Source organism: Channa argus, chromosome 1 (assembly GCF_033026475.1).
Source record: "Channa argus isolate prfri chromosome 1, Channa argus male v1.0, whole genome shotgun sequence".
Taxonomy (NCBI): domain Eukaryota; kingdom Metazoa; phylum Chordata; class Actinopteri; order Anabantiformes; family Channidae; genus Channa; species Channa argus.
In genome coordinates, this window is record NC_090197.1 from 29,486,791 (window position 1) to 29,508,645 (window position 21,855).

A 21,855-nucleotide genomic window follows, 5' to 3' on the forward strand; every position below is an offset into this window, starting at 1 on the left:
TAAGGAGCCGAAACCTGAGAATATGTTGATTGTAGTTTTCTGTTGATGTGTTTTGTTTTAATTAGTCATTTAGACTCAGACTGAACAATCCAAAGATGATCAAGAGCAGTACGTTTTAGAGAGAGAATACACATCAATTTAGACTTGGAATAGATGGTTTTAGTTGTTTTTGTTATTTAAGTATTGGTGACTAAATATAGGTTTCTAAGGTTTAATTAGGTCTGGAGCACAGAAAGTGAAGAAGCTGCAGATTGTTTTAAGTGTCTGTGTGAATTAACATGTTAACAGAAGAATTGAGGTGTACTGAGCTGTTGGAAACAAGCCGGATACAAACTTCCAGGAAGGTCGATGGAGGGAAAGGAAGGTAAGAGGAGACAAAGAGAGGAAAAGGGTAAGGAGAGGACAGAGGGGGAGGAGGAGGAGGAGGAGGAGGGGCATCCTGGGTCAACCGGGAGGAATCTCAAACCTCCTCCCCCTCAGTGGAGGAAAAAAATCCAGCTGATGGACGAGAGCGAGGGGAGGGAGGAGAAGATCTGACTGAGACGAGAACGAGAGAAAGTTGTGTAATGAAGTTGTTAAAAGAGAAGAGCTGCTGCTGAGAGTTTCAAAGCAAAAAAAAAGGAGGAGGAGGAAGGAGCTGACAGAGCAGTGTTGAGGGACCAGACGAAGAAGAGAAAACAGCCGGATGAGAAAGTAGGAGAAGCTGCTGCTCTGCTGCCTGGTGATCTCTACCAGAGGAAACTCTGAGTGAAACACAAAGAAGACGTGAAGATGTTGATGCAGTCGTGTTCTTATGTCATCAGTTGGATGTCTCGATGATGTCGCTCTGTCTCCCTCCCTAACGCCGCCTCCTCCTCCACTGGCCATATCAATGTGGATGTTGTTTGATTCGCGGCAGCTGCCAGCCGCTGATATCACAAGCTTGTTTTAACAGGGGGCGGCCTCTTCGTCATGGCAAACTACCTGTTGTGCTGGGGGGGCGGGGCTCTAGAGGACAGGTACCTGTACGCCCCGCCCTACCCGGCTGTATACAGGTGAGTGTGCTTTTAGTGCAGTTCCCTCAGAGGCCCTAGGTCAAAGTGTGATGTACAAAGATTTTGAAGTATTTTGGTTTGAGCTGTTACGATGACATCAAATCAAATCGTGTGCTGTAAGGAGACAGTTGTTGCTGGCAATTTATCATAATTAAATTTTTCATATTTTTAACAATATACTTTTCATTGTTTGTGTTCTTCATTTGTATTTGTTTGTGGTCATATGTTTTGCATCCTTTTGGTTATTTTGTGTTTCTTTACAGCTGGTTTGTGCCTTTTTGCGGTTGGTGAAGAAGCTGATTCACTAACAATATGCCTAAAACTTTGCAGGTTAAGCTTAAGAAATGAAGTTAAATCTCACTATTGATTAAAACTGAAATTTCTTTAGCCAACATCTACAGGAATAATAAGTGTCCACTGTCCATGTAATTTTGGAAGTTACTTCTTGTCTTCAGCAACACCACAAATTCTGTGTGTCTTATTCTCGCTTGATTGTAGATGAATTTAGTTCAAATCAGATGACAGAGACTGAATTTTACACACTAAGTAGCTCCTTACCAGCTGTCCAATATTTTAGAGACTCAGCTCTGGGATATCTGCACTTGGGTTGCACAGATTTGGGCTGCTATGGATTTGCTGTACTGAATGAGAAGACTGAATTACTTGAGTTGACCAAGATAGACCGATTGTTGTCCTTTCTCCCTCTTTCTCTGTCCATTATTTCTTCCTTCAGGATTTTCAGATCTGCAGTTCTTGTTCCAGTTATGCATCTCAGTGAAATGTTTTTAGTGCTAAGGATTCAGACTTGCAGAAGAAGCTGCAGATGTGTGTATACCTGGTTGTTTTGTCAGAGTGAAACTCACTAAAAACATGTTAGTGTTTCATAAGGATCACGTGGAGAGGATGAAAAGAAGTGTGTGTGCTGTTGGCCTCCAGTATTGCATTAGTTAGTGAAAACCTGCATAAACCTGAAACTGATCTTTCCCACAGAGGTCTAGATGTTGTTTCAGAGGCTGTGAAACTTTCAAATAGTGGAACCAAAATACAGCAGCACACATTTACATGTTCTGTTTCATTTAACACAAACTTTCATCATGCAGCAGTTTAAACTGTGCTTACTCTGCAGTTAGTAGCTAACGGAAAGTCCTGGAAAATGTCAAACCAGTGGGTCCTTATTAATTATGTCTTTGTATGTACAGATTTACTTTGTGGACGGACACAATAAGAACATGTAAATGTGAGAACAGCATTCAGAACTTTGTGTAACCCTGTCTGTCTAAATACTGACGTAGTAGTAGTAGTAGCAGTAGCAGTAGCAGTAGCAGTAGCAGTAGCAGTAGCAGTAGCAGTAGCAGTAGCAGTAGCAGTAGCAGTAGTAGTAGTAGTAGTACCACCACCGATGTGGAGAGGTAAGATCTGTGTCGTCCAAAAGGTTCTGGATGTGAAACATGGAAGTGGACATGTGACCAAGACTGACACATGACTGTGGATTAATGCTTCTATGATTATTCATCACAGTCCCATGCATATTTACAATTCAGAATAATTGGATTGAGTGGATAAATCACATTTAAGAAACAGAGTTGGAATAAGTACTTTACACTGTCAGAGATGTTTCTGCTCTGTATCTGGGGTGTTTGTAGGAGTTTTTCTGCATTAATGCTGCTTGTGTGTGAGCAACTTTTGTGGAGCTGCGAGATTAATCAAAGTTTGATTTATATGTCTGAAACTGTCGACTGTGAAAAACCCAACTCTGCTGCATCTTTACCGTTGGTAAGAAACACAAAGGTTCAGTTTCCATGAATATATTGTCTTCTTGTTGATGAAGACCTGTCACAAAAACTCAATCTTTCATTATCCACGTCTTCCTTGTGTTGGGTTGTTGCTCAGGCTTCTCGTCCAAAGGACCCTGATATGTATCATGTTAAACCGCCTAAACTGGGTGGTTTGACTCAGCAGAATCTCTTCAAACTGAATCTCTAATGAACCTCCCTGTTTTCCTCATTGAGTTCAGGTGTCCCTGCAGGCAGAGGATCTTCTCTGGAGTCAGGGGGAGAAGTGTGCTGTGTTAACTCTTCCACTGAGCATCTATTATAGATCAAGCACTTGTTCCACAGTGAAGCCTCACTGCACCATGTTTCCACCTTGTGAGGAAAGCTTTCCCTCTGAGCACATAGACTCAAGTACAGCACTTCGTTTAAGCTCCTGTTGCCCTCCACTGTGCCTGTTTAATAAATTCAAAATTAGCAACCAGCTCTGAAGTCAGTTGAGATATTTAATTCTCCATCAGGAATGGCCCAATCTCTGTTTGCTGCTTTTCAGATGCAAGTATTTTAGGCTTTAAACTCAATAGGCCCCAAACAGGAAAAAAATAGAATTAAGTATTTTCTTCATAGTCTGATGTTGCTTCGTGTTGTGCGACAGTGTGCACTGAGGTTTGGCTGGTGTGGTTTCAGCTGACTGACACACCCTGGAAATAACAGTCTGTGTGTTTTTACTCCTTCACTTTTCTTTCTCTATTTATTCCTCTTTGTCTCATTTTTATCTTCCTATTCTTCTCTTTGTGCATTTACCTCTTTGTTGGTTCACAAGTTTTATTGTCTTTACACTAGTTAGAACACAACAGAGAATAGATGTTAAAAGCTGCTACAACTTTCACTTTGGTTTGTGACTTTTCTGCAGAGACACTGATCCATTAAGGAACTGTATTTATGTTTTGTTGACTCAGAAACATGCTTTGGATATAGGCTTCTGGAGTTTGTAGAAGTGTCTCATGGTGAGACTTAGAAGCCCTGTTGAGTGTCAGTGTTGTGTTTTATTGTTGTTGTGTTTTAAATATTTTGCTTTGCTTTTCAGTCCAGATCCAGAAGTTTTCTACTGGGCATGTGTGTATTGAACCATGCATAATAAAGGTAGAAAGTTCAAAGACAAATCCATGAGAAATGACCTTTGTTTGTTTCAGATTAGCCTGTATCAGCACAGGGGGAGAGTTTCAGCTCTGCCTTCCTCAGATTTAAACTTTTCGCTGACTTGTCACCACAGAATCTGAACATAAATCAGCCATTAGACACCAAGAATTTGTTGTTATTCAAAATACAAGTGTACATAGAACAAAATTTCGTTGCCAGGGCTCCAACACATAATTCAAATATACAAGTATGTAAAAATATCAAAATATTATAAAACGCAATTGTAAAGTGACCAGTTATCAGTAGTGCAGAGGAAAAAAACCTCTCCTGTATTTGCTGGCTTAGAAAAACCTTTGAGATAATGAAACTGGTAGGACTTCAATGACTTTTGATGGTAGATCTGGTGTTTGCACTCTTTTTTTTAGCCACATGCTTGTTGTATTTTATAGTGGTGAGAGTGAAGTAAATTTGTAAATAGGCTTGTGTAATGGTGGTGTTTTGTGGGGGCATTTACAGAATTGAGTCTTGTACAAGAATTTTGTAAAGGTGTGCGTGTGTCTGATTGAGAGAGATATTTTCATGAAAGAAAATAGAAATAGGTAGTTTTGCATTTTCCAGTTCTGTTTATTGGTCATTGCACAGAAATAACCATGTGTTTTCAGGTAACAAATTATAATCTATCCAAGCTATTGCCTGGGTAAAACTTTATATTTACTGTGGTAATTACGTAGTATTAGTTAGAAACATTTCTCTTACAAAAATATTGCACCCCCACCCCAATTAAAGTATTCTTGCATAACTTTTACTCAATTACCTTATGATTGCTGGCTTGATGCTCCTATTAAGATGCTATTACAGAATTATTGTCCCCTCTTACCCTGTTAATACTGAACCGTTACCCCATAGTATAATGCCTCTGTTAACATGTTATTACAGAGCTGTCACTCGGTTACATCATTATTTTAGGACTGTTATACTTTTTAATTTATTATCAGGATGTTACTCATGATACTAACTTGTTACCAGAATATTTTCCCATTAATCTGTTTTAAACTACAGAATGTTTTACTCTTGTTACGGAACTCTTACAGGACCAATAAATTCATACTAGAGTAATACAGTAAGATGGTCTCTTTTGTTATTACCAAGATGTAGTTCAGTGGAAATTTCTTGTAGTTTGGAAAATCTTCTTTGTGTGCAGGGATGTGGGTTTTGGTTGAGCAAAGTGTGTTAGTTCTACGTACTAACAAATCAAAATACAGACAGTGATGCGCAGATTTTATTGTGCCAGCATGTGATTATGGAGAAGCTACTTTGCTTATATATGTTTTAAAACCTTTATTATTGTTGTTGAAGGTTTTGGGAACTGAGTTTGGAGGTATTTATTACAAAATTGCCACACAATGTTCTGTAAACCAGTAACTGTTCAGTTTTGCTTTCAGATGTTATTTTCACGGCTCATTTTCTGAGGCCTTATATTTTCCTAAATCCTGGGTGCACATCCCGAGGAGTTATTGCTTTAACAGCATCTTTCCAATTACCAGAATATGGTCAGGAGACAGTTGTGTGTTTTTGAACTCTTTTGTTAAATCATGAAGGCTGTGGTCAAATATAGTCCGACCCCAGTGGCTGCTGGGTAAAGAACAACAAAGAAAACAGACGTCCTGTTGAGCAAACTCCAGGCTACTGGTGAGGAGGTTATTTCTGTCCTGGATGAATGGGTTATGTTGGTGGAGGAAGGACTGGGCGGCAGAAACATCCGTACTCATATAGTCACTGTGTTCTCTGTCGTCTGTACACCAGGAAATACTACGAACCTGCCAGCTTAACAGTCAGTGTCTGTTTTGTTTCAGTGGGTTGATTTGACCTTTACTTTACTATAAACAACATCTGTGTCATCTCCTCTGAACTCTGCACAGCTGTGGTTGATCAAGAAGTAAAAATGATAAGTCAGACTCAATGTTAACACACGTCTTGTATCTCTCAGTGACAGTGTACAATATATGCAGTCAGTATAAGGATGGCAGAAAATGAAAAGGAGTGTCCCTGAGTGGATTCTTCATCTGCAGCTCTGAACTACAGAGAGGTGAGCTCATCTTCATAGGAGGTCTTAACAATAATGATCACAGTATGAGTGTTATTGCTTTTATTAAAGGCTCATTTTCTGCTTTAAATATATGATACAGACGTGAAAAATGACTGAACTGAACTCACTGGACTCTATGTATCGAGTCAGTGTTTTTTCCAGTGTAGAAGGCAGCAAAATGTGCAACATCTTTGCTTTTTGTATTGTACACTGGACAAGAACAGGTCCTTTTTATTTCTGATTAACTAATTGCTCATTCCACAGACCTGCTTTGACATGTGGGTTTGTGACTCTGGGTCACGGTTTGGAGTCTGAAGGTTCTACTGTGTGGAAACTAAAGCTGGAACACAAAATTCACGATTTGGTTCCTATCACCACTCTGAGGATCTGTGGTCAGTATCTAGTGTTTTTGTAGCCTAAAGTATTTCCAGTTTTGACTGGCATGAATTTTCAGTAGTTTTGCAGTGCTCAGCAGGACTCTAATGCATCGCAGACAAACAACCAATATCTCTTCATCTTATTTATCACCTGTTTTTTATAGTTTCTGTGGTTTCTTAGCCAACACCTGAAGTTTCCTCTGATGGGGTACTTTGCCTCCCTGACCACAGTGTTTTATCAGAACAGCAGCACTTACCCTGCTGTGTCTGTTCACTGAAAAGACCAACGCATGATTGGACATTTTAGGCTGGTGTGTGCAATCAAGCAGTGTTTCCTGTGACATGCATATTTGTGAAGTGTTTCAACATTTTGGTGGTGGCTGTAGGTCAGTGGGTACTGCAGTCGTCCACAGAGGTGGGAAGTAACAAAGTACAAATACTTTGTAACTGTACTTAAGTAGAATTTTCAGATTTCTGTACTTCAGTATTTATTGCCACAGCAGCTCCTGAAGTTTACATTAACTGCATTATTAAACTATAAATTAATTGGGCAAGGACTAAGTCAGAGCCTTGTCAGCCTATATAAAAAAAAATTCTTTAAAGCAAGATGGTTTCATGATCTTCAAATGATATGAATGATGTGAGGACCAGGTCACAGAAACAGCTGGTAGAAATGTGCTTTATATTTGAGTTACATTTCTGAGCCTTTAACTTTAGCACATCTGTACTTCTACTTTGGTAAAGAATGTGTGTTCATCCTCCAGTAGAGAAGTTAATGCCCTCAGGCACAATCACCATTGTTTGATTCCATGTCAACCCCCTCTCTCGCTGCCCTCTCCTTTCTCTACATGAAATGAAAGAAATTGGGGGAATTCATTATCTATGATTCATAATATCATTAGAAAACTCAGAGGATCCAGAGAAACCTCTGGCCAACAAGAAACAAGACCTAAAACTGAACAGCCATTATCTTCAGGCCCTCATGGTCCAATACATCATATCCTTGTTTCATCATCTTTACTAAGACGTGTTTCTGTCATTAAATTTAAAACAAGCAAATATTTTTTAAACAATCAAATGTCTTGGTTTTAACGTTTAAAGCTGTCTTTATTTTACATTCATTGCAAATGAGTGCATTCTCTTTCTATTCTTTTTTTTTTTTTTTAATTCTCTGTTGACATTGCCCTAACTTTTCTGGAAATGGGTTTGTATTGTTCAGGCTTTCTTTGATTAAGAACGAGAGATGCAGGAGAAACTCAATCAGTGAGTCACTGTTGTTGTCTGCGTCAGGAACCAGGGGCACCTAAAATAACTTGTAATACTTCACGCCTCTACTTACAACCTGTGCCTAGGAACAGCCACGTCTTTAACTTTTAAGAAGAAGAAGTATAAGACAGACTGTGTGGCTTTTATCACACAGCTGTCAGCACAAACTGACCTTAACCTGTAAAACCTGTGGACTTTCCCTGTAACAGCTCAGCTTTGATGACTCAGTGATGCAGTACATATTCACATCCTTTATTACTGTATTAAAACAGAAAATCCCTACTAAAGCAAACATAGTATTATCAGGAAAATGGATAATACTATGGTCTAAAACGTAGTAACTATTAAAGTAGACAAATGTCCCTGTGATTGTCCTTGTGATTGTTTAGAAAAGTTTAAAGAAACTTTCCAGGAAATTTGGAAAATTCAAGACATAATTTTAGCTGCGTTTAAATTGTATTTATAACAAATCTTTTTAAAAACTTAAAAGTGTAACATTTCCCTCTCACTTGTTATGAGTAGAAAAACAAAGTGTCACGAAGAGTACCTAAGCTTTATATACTGTAAGTGCATTACTTGAGTACTAAAGGATGTAGTCCTCGCTGTGGTTAAAACACTTCCTATTTTGTTACTCATTCACAACTCGGCTCAGTTTCTTCCTCATGGTTCAGTTTTGAAAAGGTCACTTTGTGTAAAGAGAGGCTGCAATGAAGAGAGGCTCATGGAGAACGGACACATTACCTCAACAACAGATAGGTGTGTTTAAATTCACAACGATTTTCCTTGACTCAGGTGTAGTGAGAGTTGATGAACCTATATTGATCCCTGAGGGGATGCTAGTCGATGCTGCAGCACGAAACAGACTGAAGGAAATTTAACCGCATCCAGTGCTTCAGCTTGTTTACAGGGAAGCTAATGAATAGAAAGTGCCAAATGTGTCAAATTTAAATCAGGAAAGTGATGCTGACGGGCTGTTGTTTACATGTCATTTGGACATATGATTATTTGCATTAAAGACCATTTGAGCAGTTTTTTTATCAGTAGATATATGTATCTTAGATTATGGAAAATAAGTTAAACATCTCAATACTTTAACCCATAGAAATTTTCCTCCAGTACTTTTCCTCTATTTCATGTATCTGAAACTTTAGTACATTTACAGATGCTGATTGTTAAATCAGAATCTAATGAACTAATGAACACTCTGGTTTTATGGATGAAGCTGATGTCAGTAATAAAATCAACTTCACCATGTAATCAATCACAATCTAATGATATCACATATTATTCTGCATAATGATTACTTTTAAGATTGGCACTTTCAGTATAAATGAATGCCAAATAATTTGTGCAGAAACAGTCACTGTAGACATGTGAATGTTATTTAAAATGTAAAACACTGTTTGTATCCAGTTGTTAAAAACTTTGGAACAAATACTTCCGTGGCACGCTCAGTCATGCTATGCTTGCTGCTATCACTTCCTGTTTGCATAGTAACCATGGAAGCAAACACACGAATTACTGCTGATACAAAAGAAACAGTCTAAATTTGACAAGTATGATGCAACATGTGAAGTTTGTTTCCAGGGTTACAGCAGTGCAGAGATGACCATGTTTGAAAAAGACTTGTATACATACATACGCACACACACACTTTCTTATTAAAGTGTTACTTAAGCACATCTCTCTGTTTGCTCCAGTTCTGCTCCATGTGACTGACCTCGTCAGTGTTGGGTTGTGGTAAAGAAATTCCGATTCCTGTTGCTGCCATTGTTGTTGCTGTGGGGGACCCCAGTGTTTGTTGCCAACCCCCTGTTTTATGAACATTTGTAAGATATTTGTCAGTTTTGTTAAACAAGTGTTTAAACTCCTCAGTAACAACTCCATAAACTCCAAATTCACGGTTTTATTTTGGTTTTGATTTAAAGAAACACCTTTTAACTCACGTTACTCAGCAGCACAACAAATTCCTGAAATGTCGTGTGTGTGTGTAGGGAACGCCCCGTGAACCGCCCCCCTGAGCTGCTATACCCACAGGCCAATGTGGCAGAGCGACTAGTGCTCAGCGGCAGCGATGACGCACTGGCCAACGGCACGAAGGCTGACCTGCAGGCCGCCAAACGGCTCGCCAAACGCCTCTACAACCTGGACGGCTTCAAGAAGTCTGATGTGGCTCGACACCTCGGCAAGAAGTCAGTGTTCAGTTCAGAATTTATTCAGTTCTGTGCAGTTCATAATTTAATCGACTGCCTCTCTCTCTGTGCAGTAATGAGTTCAGTCAGCTGGTTGCAGAGGAATATCTCAGTCACTTCAACTTCACTGGTCTGACCATTGACCAGGCACTCAGGTCAGTTCTGATCCTGCAAAGTGACATTAAAATATCCCAGTGCAGGAGGGGGAGATACATAAGAGGCTGCTGGATTGATGTCACAAATATTTTTTTCACAACAAACATAAGAAACCTGTCTATCAGTGCAAATGTTAGGTGTAAAAGGCACAAGCAGAGTCTGAATTAAATGAGCTTATGATGGACTAACGTCCAAGACACAAAAGGACACAGAATCACCACAAAGAGACCAAACAACAACAAGAGACCCCTACAAGGTGACATTATATGACGACCGTGTGGCTGTGTCTTTGAGTCCGCAGGTCTCATTCCCATATAGTATGATTGGGAGGGCTTTTATGTCTGTCGTCTCATTATCTGTCCTTGTAATTTGCCTAAGTGATTGTTTGTTCAGGATGTTTCTGAGAAAGTTTGCTCTGATGGGAGAAACTCAGGAGAGAGAGAGAGTCCTCGCTCATTTCTCCAAGAGATACCGACAGTGTAACGCAGAGACTCTGACCACTGAAGGTACCTGTCTCACTGTTCATCTGTCTCTCTAACTGTCTTTTTTTTGTCCATTAACAGTCCGTCTGTCTCTCCCTCAGACAGCGTCCACACTCTGACCTGTGCCGTCATGCTGCTGAACACAGACCTTCATGGAAACGTGAGTCAGGTTTTTAGATTTGTTTCATTCTTTCTTTGCCCGCTGGCGGACCTGCAGGCGAAGACGAGAGTGAATTTTCCCCTTTGAGAGGAAGTCCTTATTTGGTTAGTCACAGAGAAACCGACGAAGCTGTATTTATAGTCCAACTGCAAGACAGCAGGAGTGTATCTCATGAACCTTCTAGACTTAACGAAAGATGCTGAAACAAATGATCAAAACCTAATAAAAAAAAACAAACATTAAACATTAATTCTACTTGAAAAATGTGTTCACTGAACTGTTAGCATCGCTGTAAGCTCACTGTGAGATGATTAGGCTGTAATGATTTTACAGAAAAACTAATAATGTGTGTTTGTGTAGAACTTGGGGAAGAGGATGTCCTGCAGTCAGTTCATCTCTAACCTAGAAGGTCTCAATGATGGAAAAGACTTCCCCAAAGACCTGCTCAAGGTAACATGCACACACTCACATGTCATGTGCCCTGTTGGTTTGAGAAAGCATCACCTAAATGGATCAACCTGCGTGTTCATGTTGGTCATTATTCAGTATCAGGTGGGAATTTATGCTCACGGTTTTAAAATGCAAACTCAGCGACTCGTTATGGAAGCCATGCTACATGTGCTGTGTGCAGTCTGTAGGTTCCAACCTGTCTTCAGGTCTGTTTCCTGATGTTCATGATCTGATCTCCCCTTTCACACTGCCCTGTGGCTAAATCTTGTGTTATCACAGAATTGTCCTTAATCTTAACCCACACCCTAATGAGGAACAGATAACCCCGGAGTCCCTGGAGTGCACACAGTCCTCACAAGAGTGGAATGTCCACATGACCTCATAAAGACATGTACACACACTCAGGAATCCTTGGTCTGTGATTGTCAGACAAGAAATAGAAAAATGAATTAATTTCACTTCTCATGATCCTCAGGGGGTGTGTGTGTGTGTGTGTGTGTGTGTGTGTGTGTGTGTGTGTGTGTGTGTGTGTGTGTGTGTGTGTGTGTGTGTGTGTGTGTGTGTGTGTGTGTGTGTGTGTGTGTGTGTGTGTGTGTGTGTGTGTGTGTGTGTGTGTGTGTGTGTGTGTGTGTGTGTGTGTGTGTCTTTTTCCATCTCAGCCTCTGAGCAATCAACATGAATCTGCGTCACCTCTTCACCCTTATCATCATCATCGTCTCCACTCTCTGTTAATGTGTGTGTCTGCGATTGTGGAGTGTTTTCCCGCCTTCAGCTTGTCTGGTTTGATGCTTGCTGGTGTGTGGGCAGCAGCACTGATTCGGACAGTGAATGCAGAACATTTAGAATAGAAAAGTATGAATTATTCTCACAGTAAACAGTGTCTTCATGTCCACAGAATTTTCATTACAAAACAAATCTTCTCCCTGTGTTTATTGACTTTCAGTCACCACAGATTCTCTCATACAGCTTTACAGGACATGATTCTTTTTTTTTCCAGTCATTTTATACTTGTTCCAGTTATGAAAGTGTAAAACTTTACATCCCCTTACTTTGAAATGGCATAATGTTTAATGTACATTCAGGTGGTACAAATGGTCAAAAATCATGAAAGTTATTTTACTACAAAAGTAAATGTTCTCTAATACTTTGTATTAGAACCTCCTCCAACATCTTGGGTTCCCTCTGAGCAGCGTTCATATCCTTGTAGGTGTAATTTAAGCTCATTCTTAATGGCATAATTGTTCAGAGTCTTCCAGATTGTTTGGTAGTCTGCCGTGTGAGGTCGTTTTTTAAATCCATAATTCTCAATGATATTTGGGTCTATTAATTTAAGTGCATTGTTTTTTTCCTCTCAGAAAAAATGCACGAGGCATCGCTCTGCACACACCCGGTGCCACACAAGTGTTAAACGTTTTTAAATAAAATATATTTCACCTGATTTTAATGTTATGGAGGAGATACAAACTTTTGCAATTACATAATTTTGCTTATTTTACTATAACTTTCTTTTTTTTGAATGAGTCACTTGCGTTTTTTTAATATTTATCACGGGTTTTGGATAATTTCTTTGCTGAATATCCCTCGGCCGCATTTACATTCAGCTTTGAGAGCACTCGATTGACAGCTCAGAGAAGAGCAGGGGGCGGGCCGGAGCTCCTCTCTCGTGCTCTGATTGGCTGCTGCAGTGAAGAGAAAATGCGCATTGAGAGAGCGAGGGGAGAAAGAGAGAAGAGGGCGAGCAACAGTCCTGAACAGCTGAGAGTCTCAGCATAGAGCAACAGAAGGAGACATCCAAGAAGTGGAGGAGGTGTGAGCTCACCTGACAGAGGGATTCTCCTGCAGAAGTAAGACAAGTTGAGGAGGAGGAGAAGAAGAGTGGGAGTGAAGTTGAAGAGATCTGAGGAGGAGGAAGGAGGGATTCACTCTTTCTTTTTTTTTAATGCAACAGGACAAACTCATCTCTCTCCTTCTTTTCCACCTCCATCATCCCTCCATCAGCAGTCGGGGTTGGAGGAGGCTGACGTCAGTTTTGGGGTGCTCTCTCTCTCTCTCTCCCTCTCTGTCTCTTTCTGTCTCTCTGTGTGTCTGCATGTGTGGGTGTTGCACTCCCACCCTGCCTCCCTCCCTGTTCTCCTTGTCTCCTTTTCTTTTTTGGTTCAGTGAATGTTTGGGATGTGATCTGCCGGTGCTGCTGATGCTTTTCCTCCGTCACGCAGCTTTATTTGCAACCCAGGGATTCTCTTCCACCAACGCCACCACTGCTGCATCAGGATGCTCGACAACAAAGTGACTGTGAATCAGTCGAAGAAGCATAGAGTTTGGATATTTGTCGACTGAATATTTGCAGCGTTTTTCTGCAGGAGTGTGAGCTGATGATTAATTACAGGTTATTGCTTCTGCAGGATTAGACAGTAACACACACACTGACAGAGTGTGTGTTTGCGTTGAGGTGACCTGACTCGGCTTTGACAACAAAAAAACAAAACAAAAAATTTTAGCATATTTAACGATTGTCTGTTATATAAATTCTGACTCGAACCCTTTTTAGGACAAAATACTCCAATTTCTTTTAAAAAAAATATTGTGACACATTTTTACTTTGGCTCGAAAGCTCATACATTTGATTATTCAGTGATAATAAGCAATTCATTTAATATCGGTTCTGTGGGAAAATTTGTGATTTTCTGTTTTTAAAAACTAAAGTCTAGAATAGATTTCAAATTTTGTCTAGTAATTAATGTACAATTGTACTACTCTTTTTAAGGCCTAGTATTAACAATATTTTACTCCTAAACCACAAATTGGAAATGTATAAATGTATTTTCTCAGTATAAAATTTAACAATATATCTTGCATATATTAAATATTAGATTCTTTGAGGGTTTTTTTAACAGAAAATCTTAAATAATTTCCCCTAATATAGGTCTAAACATTTAAAAAAAAATAAATTTGCTCTTATTTTTGTGACAGATTTTACCTGGAAAATTGGTGCCAATAAGAAAGGAACTGTTGATAAATAAATCATCTTGCAGCAGTTTGAATCCAGCCTTGCTCCACAGTGTCCTTTAGCTCTGACATGCTTTTTGGCAGTGTCTTTTTGTTGTATAAACACCTTAGTAAGCCAGCAGGATTATGAGCCGGATGAAACACAGTTTTTTTTTTATTTTTTATTTTTTAATGCATAATGAATAGAGCTGGATCCATAATGCAGTAGGCTGAGATCCTCTGAGGACACAATCAATCCAGACTGAAACTGCCCGAATTAGTCCGCTCACATCTAGCCAACTCTGGTTTCTATTTTAGACATCTTCATTTCCTCAGCTCCAAACATTCCTGTTTTGATCCAAGTGGAGATTTTTGTTCATTCACGTAAAGAAGATATTTTGTGGATTAAACTGATCAGATAAGCACTCAGAGGAAAACCCCTTATGAATTCTAGATTTTTGTTTATTCTGAGGTCATCTAGAGGTCACATTCTCATCTGAAAGCCATATTTTTGGGCATTATTATTTTTTGGGACAAAACTTTTTGTGTTAATGCACTTTGGACCGTTAATCATTTCATCATTAAAGTTTTTTCTTGGAACAAACCATTTTTACATTAAGGACTTTATGAAGCTTCTCTTAAACCCAAATCAAAACCGCATCAAATCCTCCTCTGGTCTCTGAAATAATCACAATGATCGGCGTGAACAGCATCCACTCGACAGGCCGCATGCGGTCTCGGTCGCTCTGCTCGGTCCGGAGCGGGCGCGATTCAAGGGACAATGACCCGTTCAGGTATCCTAGAACCCCCCGCTCGCGCTCTCTTAAACCGCTGGCCTTCCCTGACCTGCTGGGAAAAACTCAGGATGGACAGCAGCACCCACAGAGCCGCAAGAAGAAGGTAGAACCCAAAAATACAAAGTGTTTTTTTATTTCAATTAGTGAAACCATTGAATCTGTTTATGTAGTATTTTGTGTTTCTTCCTTTTCAATGTTTCCTTTGCTCCTAAGCTACAAAAAAAGCAACGATTCACGTACAAATGTTTCACATTTAAACAAAATCTGTAGTTTTAGCTCACATTTTATTAATTGTATTACTGCTATCACATGGAATAAATTGATATTTGGGGCATCCAAAAAGCCTCTTTGTGCTTTGGCAGGAAGTTTTCCTATGAAGGACACTTGTTGCTTCTGTCCTTCTCCTGGATATCTGCAACAACTTTGGGGTTTGCATTAAAAGCTAGCCACACAAACCTCAATTTTGGGGGGGGGGTCAGGCTTTTAGTTTGACATATGCAGGTAGTCTAATTGATGGTAACTTTACTAAAGTTGAAAATACAGCAAAGTAGACGAGAAACAACTGGCAATTGCTCAATAAAAAAGTATTATTTTAAAAAGGTATTCAGAGCGCTTTACACTGCTTCTTATTCACCCATTCACTCCCACATACCAATGGGGGAGCTGCTATGCGGCTGGCCAAGAGCAACCAAGTTGGGGTTCAGTGTCTTGCTCAAAGAGACTTTGACATGTGACCAAAGGAGCTGGTGGATGGCTGCTCTATCTCCTGCCCCACAGTCACTAAAAATAATAGTGAAATACCTCAGAGCTTGTAGTCCTAAAACTGTGGTGTGATTTTTCTCCTGTTATCTCTTTGTTTTATTACACAACTTTTGTTTTCAAAACTACAACTACACAAAAATCATCAAGTTTGGCTGAATTCAGACTATGCTGTATTTTTCAGTGTGGAAATGGACACTTTGGTGTCTGCCAGGACACACCAAAGTTTAACCTCATCAATCAAACATACTTAGTTGTGACTGATTAAAATGAACACTGCTCATGTTGTTTTACATTAAAAGCATAGAGAGAATTATGTATTTTCATCTGCTGAAAGGCTTTTAATGTGAAACTTGTTCAGGAAGTGGTGAGACACTGACAGTTAACAGCAATCAAAAATCAACATAAACAACAGTTTTGATCTGTATGTGCATGTTAGAGTGAACAACTCAACTAAAACGTGTCTGTGTTTGTGTGTTGTGTGTCTGCAGACTCTCTACAGCTCCATTAAGAATGAGAAGCTTCAGTGGACCATGTAAGTCCCCTCCATCAGCTGGATTAACAGTCATTGATATATTTCTCTGTGCTCTTTACACTCTGTATATGTGTGGTTTGCTCTGTGTGTCATTTTGTTATTTTGTGCTTGAAAGTTTTTTTTTTTTTTACTGTTTGTGTTTTGAACTGTGTATATTAGTGTGTGTTGTCCTTAATTTTACTGTGTGTGTTGTTTTCTAATTTGTGTGTGTGTGTGTGTGTGTGTGTGTGTGTGTATGTGTGATGTTTTGTACTGTGGCCCTGCTGCCCTGACTCTCTTATTTAAGGCTCTGTTGCCACAGTAACCATTCCATGCTTCTTCTTCCCTCCCTGTAATTACAGGTCAGCATCCCAGCACCCGTGGTTGACTGTGGACACACAATCACACAAACGCCCCCACACACACATTTACAGGCATCATGTTTGCATTTAGCATCTGTCCTCCCTCCTCATGTTCTTTGGATCTGTTTCTGCTACAGCTGTTTCTTGTGTTGGTGCAGTAATATAGCATGAATGTGAAGCTCAGTTTTTTAATTTATTTACTTGAGCACTGAACTAAAAGTGAGATTTACTGTGTTTACAGGACCAGATGATGTGATGACAAGAGACAAAGATGATAATGTCTTTAAGTCCTTAGGTCATCAGTAATGGTCACTGTTTCTTCCTCCTTTTGTTCTCTGAAGTGACGAGGAGGAGCTGAGAAAGTCCATGTCGGAGCTGGCTGATGTCCGGACAGACTCTGCCTCCCACACCATGAAGCGACTCGGCAGTGGAGGAAACCCACTGGTCAGCGTTGCCCAGCAAGCTGACGGCGAGCTCTACAAGAGCGGCTTCCTGGTCCGCAAAGTCCACGCTGACCCCGACGGAAAGAGAAGTACTTCACCCACGTTTGCTCACAGAACCTGATGTTGTTCATGTAACATCTGTTTTGTCAACACTGTTTATAAAAATTAATCTTTTCATCTGAAGCAACGCTTCACTAGTGCTTGAAAGTTTTTTTTCTCTTTCTGCATTCCTTTATTCATTGTTTATTGTGGAAAATGATCCAATCTCACCCAGTTATGTGTGGCAAAAGTATGTGAACCTCTAGGGTTATCAGTTAAAGGTATTCAGTGAGATGACCATCAGCTGTGAGTGTGGGAGGGCCTGCCTTATTTAAAGTAGACAAATCTGCATCTTTACTGTCAAAGTCTTGACAACACAGGTTTGTAGAAGTGTGTCATAGCTCAAACAAAAGAGATTTCTTAGATGAAAAGTTGTTGATGTTCCCCAGGCTAAAAAGAGTTTAGACTCCACCAGTCGACTGGAGGCAGATAGTGTACAATTGGACATTCAGCACCAGTTAACCTCGCCTTGTAGTGGTCGACCAACAAAGATCACACCCTCATCAAGGTGTAGAGGTTATTGGAACCACAGGGTAATTTCTCATGGAGTGTTAAATATCTGGAAACATCTGGAAAACAGTGAAAATAATGATGTTAAATAATGATGATAAACAACAAGGCTGTTGAAAGAATGTTCTGTTGGTGGAAAAAACATCAAAGAAGAAAATGAAAACTTAAGGTGGAACATAGAATGTGGTTGTCAAATTTCTAAGTCTGTTAATGAGATTTTAAAGGGGGCCTGTGTCTTCAGGAGCTTAGGATTATGTGTCAGTTTTATGCTAAAGTTGCGTCATAAATAACATTTCAAACGATTAATTTGTGTTTACCTGGACCTGAAATGTTCAGCTTGTCATGATGCTTTGTTTCCTGCAGCACCGCGGGGTAAGAGGGGGTGGAAGTCTTTCTATGCCATGCTGAAGGGTCTGGTGCTCTACCTGCAAAAGGTAAAATGTCTCAACTACAACTGCATTTCCCAGCAGCCATTTGGTCTGGTCTGTTTTAGTGTGTCCCAGATGAGATTGATATCAGAAATGGAAACACTCTTCTGGGTCATGCAGATTATTTAGAACAACTCACAATCAGGACTGAACATTTCACCACTTCTCATTTCAATCTGACACCATTTTTGTTTTTACACTGAGCTCAGTGACTTTTCCACACAGACGCAGATGTAGGAGACTTATCCTCATCGTCATAATAATCAAAAAATCTTAATATTAATATTTCAGTAAATGGCTTGTCAGCACTGAGATTTGATATTTTTATTAGCCAGTATACAGCTTCATCAATTTACAGCTGATCGATTTAATTCCTGTTTCAGTGCTTCCTTACTTTTCTGCGTTACCTTTACAAAAAATTCATCTTTAATTCAACTTTACTTATTAGACATGAACACTATATATCACAGAAAACTGTTAATTATTGTAATGATGATAAATTCTCATTCATCTGCTGCAGATTCAATAACAAAAATTCCAGTGCCCTCAAGGGATATCTAAATAATTATTGTTTAAAATTGTATTCATCGTACACGTCTGCACATTGTGAGTGAGAGAGAAGTGTTTTGAGGGCAAACATTACAAACTCGATACATGACATCATGTGGACAAATTGAAAAAACTGCTTCTCAATAAAGAAAGCAAAAAACCTCCATAGATCACAAGTGAACACAGTGGTTGAATTCATTTGGCAGGATGAGTACCGTGCAGAGCGAGAACTGATGGAGGAGGATGTGAAGAACGCTGTGTCCATCCATCATTCTCTGGCCATGAGAGCAGCCGATTACAGCAAGAGACCCAATGTCTTCTACCTGAGGACCGCTGACTGGAGAGTCTTCATGTTTCAGGCTCCGTAAGATCCCTCACACCCTACTGTTGTTTAGTTTTCTGGCATGATATCAGAATCAGAATTATCTATTATTATTATAGTGTTTTGTGTGTCTGCTGTTCACTGTAGCAATGCAGAACAGATGCAGTCATGGATCACACGCATCAATGTGGTTGCAGCCATGTTTTCGGCCCCACCTTTTCCTGCAGCGATTGGCTCCCAGAAGAGATTCAGTCGTCCTCTGCTGCCAGGCTCCAACACCAAACTGTCCCAGGTAGAAAAGCTGCCTCCATACTGATGTGTATAGATTTGTCTGCAGATACAAACCAAGAGTAAACGCTGCAGTTAATGTTTATCAAAGACTTTTCTCAGGTTATAACTTGTTCTAATCTGCAGCCAAGCCAGAGCCAAAGGCAGATAGTCATAGCTCCAGGAAACTTTCTGTCGTCCTGAAACCATTTTTGTCCAGAGCAGCTCATTGAACAGTCTCCTCGTCTGTCTCTACAGGAGGAGCAGGCCAAGTCTCACGAGAATCGTTTCAGGGCGGTTTCCTCTGAGCTGGCTGACATCGCCTCCTCACCGGAACGAAAGGTTAAAGGTCGTGAGCTGGAGGAGCAGAAGCTGCGACAGGAGTACTTGGACTTCGAGGTGAGACACACACATATTTGTACACTTTCAGAAATAGGGCTACAATGGGAGTCCATTTGTGTCACCCAAGGTACAATCTACACTAAAGTACCCCATAGGGCTAATTTTTGGACCTCAAGGTAACTATGTGTACTGTGCCTTCTGATGGCAAAGAAGGTAAAAGGTACATGTATGCACAGTTTATTCAGTTAAGGCTCAAGTTCAGGAGATATTATTTTTAAATACCATAGATTTGTAGATATGAAAATTAGCTTTTACATTTATCAAGTCAATGATGTAATTATCAGTAAAAATTGCACCTGGGACAAGAAAGAATTAAATCTTTGTGTTCTGACATCATTGGATATGAATTCTAAAAGACGTCACTGAGATTTAAGAAAATAAACTTGTGGAGCAGCTTCTTCTGAGTTTGAGTGAGGATGCAGCTCACCCAAGTATCCCTGTCTGCAGCAGCGATGGAGCAGACAGCTCAGCTTAAGTCAAAGTTGCTCCTTAACTCCACCGGACAACATCAGTGCCTGTTTGGGTACCGGCGGAAAAATGCTCCGCAAATTAAGGATCTATAAGAGGAAATGGTCCAAACAATTGTTACATGATCAGAAATGTGAAGAAAAGGGATAATTTCAGCTGTGCCCATAGTTCCCCATCCATGGTCATGTGTTCACCACAAAAAGCTTGTTAGTTAATTGCTAACTGCTACAAACACATTAGTTTACATCAGTCTCAAAGAACGTAGGTCTTATTTTTCTACTTTTCAAAGAATGTAGGTTTTATTTTTCACAATTCTTCTGCAACAAATTATACAAAGAGTATTGGTCTGTCCGACCATCAACGTAAATACATATGATTTACTTAAAATTGCGATCATACGTCAGATTCCGTATTTGCGTACGGATAGTCACGCATTTTATTGTTATTATTTTATATGTTTATCCGACTGCTGTGTAACATCAGTATCAGTTTACCACATGACATCAAACGAAACCAAATAAGATTAAAGTTGGTTTCTGTAGCAAGTGAATAATTTTTCTTGATGGACTTTTTTTGTTAAATAGGAAGCGCCTAGCAGTTATTAAAAAATGGCAAAATAAGAATAATTTTAAAAATAATTTGGATCCAGTGACCTGTCCAGGGTGTATCCTGCCTCTCAACCCTCCCTTCCCCTTTATCACTGTTTTTACTCTTTCTTCCCTAATATTACTTTTCTCAGAAAGACTCATTTGTACAAAATGTTGTGAAAAATTGCCAGAATTCTTTATCCCAGTTGAAGTAATAAGTACATGTTCTCAAATGCAGACGGTTATTTCTCTGAGAAATCACAAATGTTTGAGTACTTTGTCTCGACAGCTGCTTCACCCATAAGAATTTTTCAACATTTATTAGTTTATCAGATTCTTTTTTTAACAGAATCTGAAGCATCTGCATCAGATTCAGATTCGAGGGAAATGGAAAATAAAATAGAAACAACGAAATCAAGTATCTCATGCCTCAAAATTGTATTTACAGAAAGTGCAACTTTCCAACTCTTTTAGAAATTAATCATAACTTCTTTATTGATCGAAGCTGGTTTGTCATACAGTATATAGGACCTAGAAAGGACAGTTCCTAAACAAAAAAAAATTTGTTTAACGGAGGACAGAATTTTTAACACCTCAAACAAAATCACAGTTTAAAATAAAATAAAAATATAATAATAAATATTTAATGTTGAAAAGAATGAAGTGACTCTGATCACTGGTATTTAGGTTCATGAATATATGTACTTGCAGTTGTACTGTAATCAGATGACTTTTACCTCCACTCAGATTAGTTTTTCATCACTTTTCACAGAATCAGAGAAGTGACAGTTCATACACCGCAGTTGTTTTTTACCAACTGTGTTGAATCTTGTATTTTTCCTCTCCTGCAGTAAAATCCTCTGACAGACTGAAGCTTCTCTGCGTCTCCTTCTGTCTCATTTCTGCTCGTCTTCATCACAAACTGTCACTGAATCAGTCGGTCTGGTGTCAAACAGGCTGCACAGGCACAAACACGCTGTGTGTCAGGAACATGCTGCTGTTTTTTAGCTCCTTGCCTACAGATCCTGTTTACTTTCTGTTCGTGCTCATTCTCCAAATCACCCAACAGTTGTTGCTCTGACTTCTCTGCTTCTTGTCTTGTGACAATCAAATAAAGAAAGCAAAGCCTGACACATCATATAGGAACTGTGTGACAGGACACACTAATCGGATCACAGGGACACTGAAACTTACACCTGTAATTGGTCTGTTATTGAAGGAACACTTTACTGCTTTATTTAGTTACTTATT

At 39.5% G+C, this 21,855-nt stretch overlaps 1 protein-coding gene across 6 annotated transcripts in view; it reads left to right on the plus strand.

Moving 5' to 3' along the window:
- The window catches only part of psda (pleckstrin and Sec7 domain containing a), a 53,970-nt gene that overhangs the window by 29,689 nt on the left and 2,426 nt on the right, over window positions 1–21,855 (plus strand). For 3 of the 6 annotated variants that reach the window (XM_067480143.1, XM_067480161.1, XM_067480152.1), the window contains 11 exons: window positions 9,667–9,864; window positions 9,939–10,019; window positions 10,414–10,526; window positions 10,604–10,662; window positions 11,023–11,112; window positions 16,145–16,188; window positions 16,871–17,061; window positions 17,945–18,015; window positions 18,765–18,922; window positions 19,028–19,172; window positions 19,406–19,546. In XM_067480143.1, the coding sequence (XP_067336244.1) occupies window positions 9,667–9,864; window positions 9,939–10,019; window positions 10,414–10,526; window positions 10,604–10,662; window positions 11,023–11,112; window positions 16,145–16,188; window positions 16,871–17,061; window positions 17,945–18,015; window positions 18,765–18,922; window positions 19,028–19,172; window positions 19,406–19,546 (1,291 nt within the window). Of the gene's footprint in view, window positions 1–512; window positions 1,035–8,254; window positions 8,429–9,481; window positions 9,502–9,666; window positions 9,865–9,938; window positions 10,020–10,413; window positions 10,527–10,603; window positions 10,663–11,022; window positions 11,113–16,144; window positions 16,189–16,870; window positions 17,062–17,944; window positions 18,016–18,764; window positions 18,923–19,027; window positions 19,173–19,405; window positions 19,547–21,855 lie in introns of those variants that run through there. The other 3 variants (XM_067480171.1, XM_067480180.1, XM_067480189.1) reach the window with 3 other exon arrangements.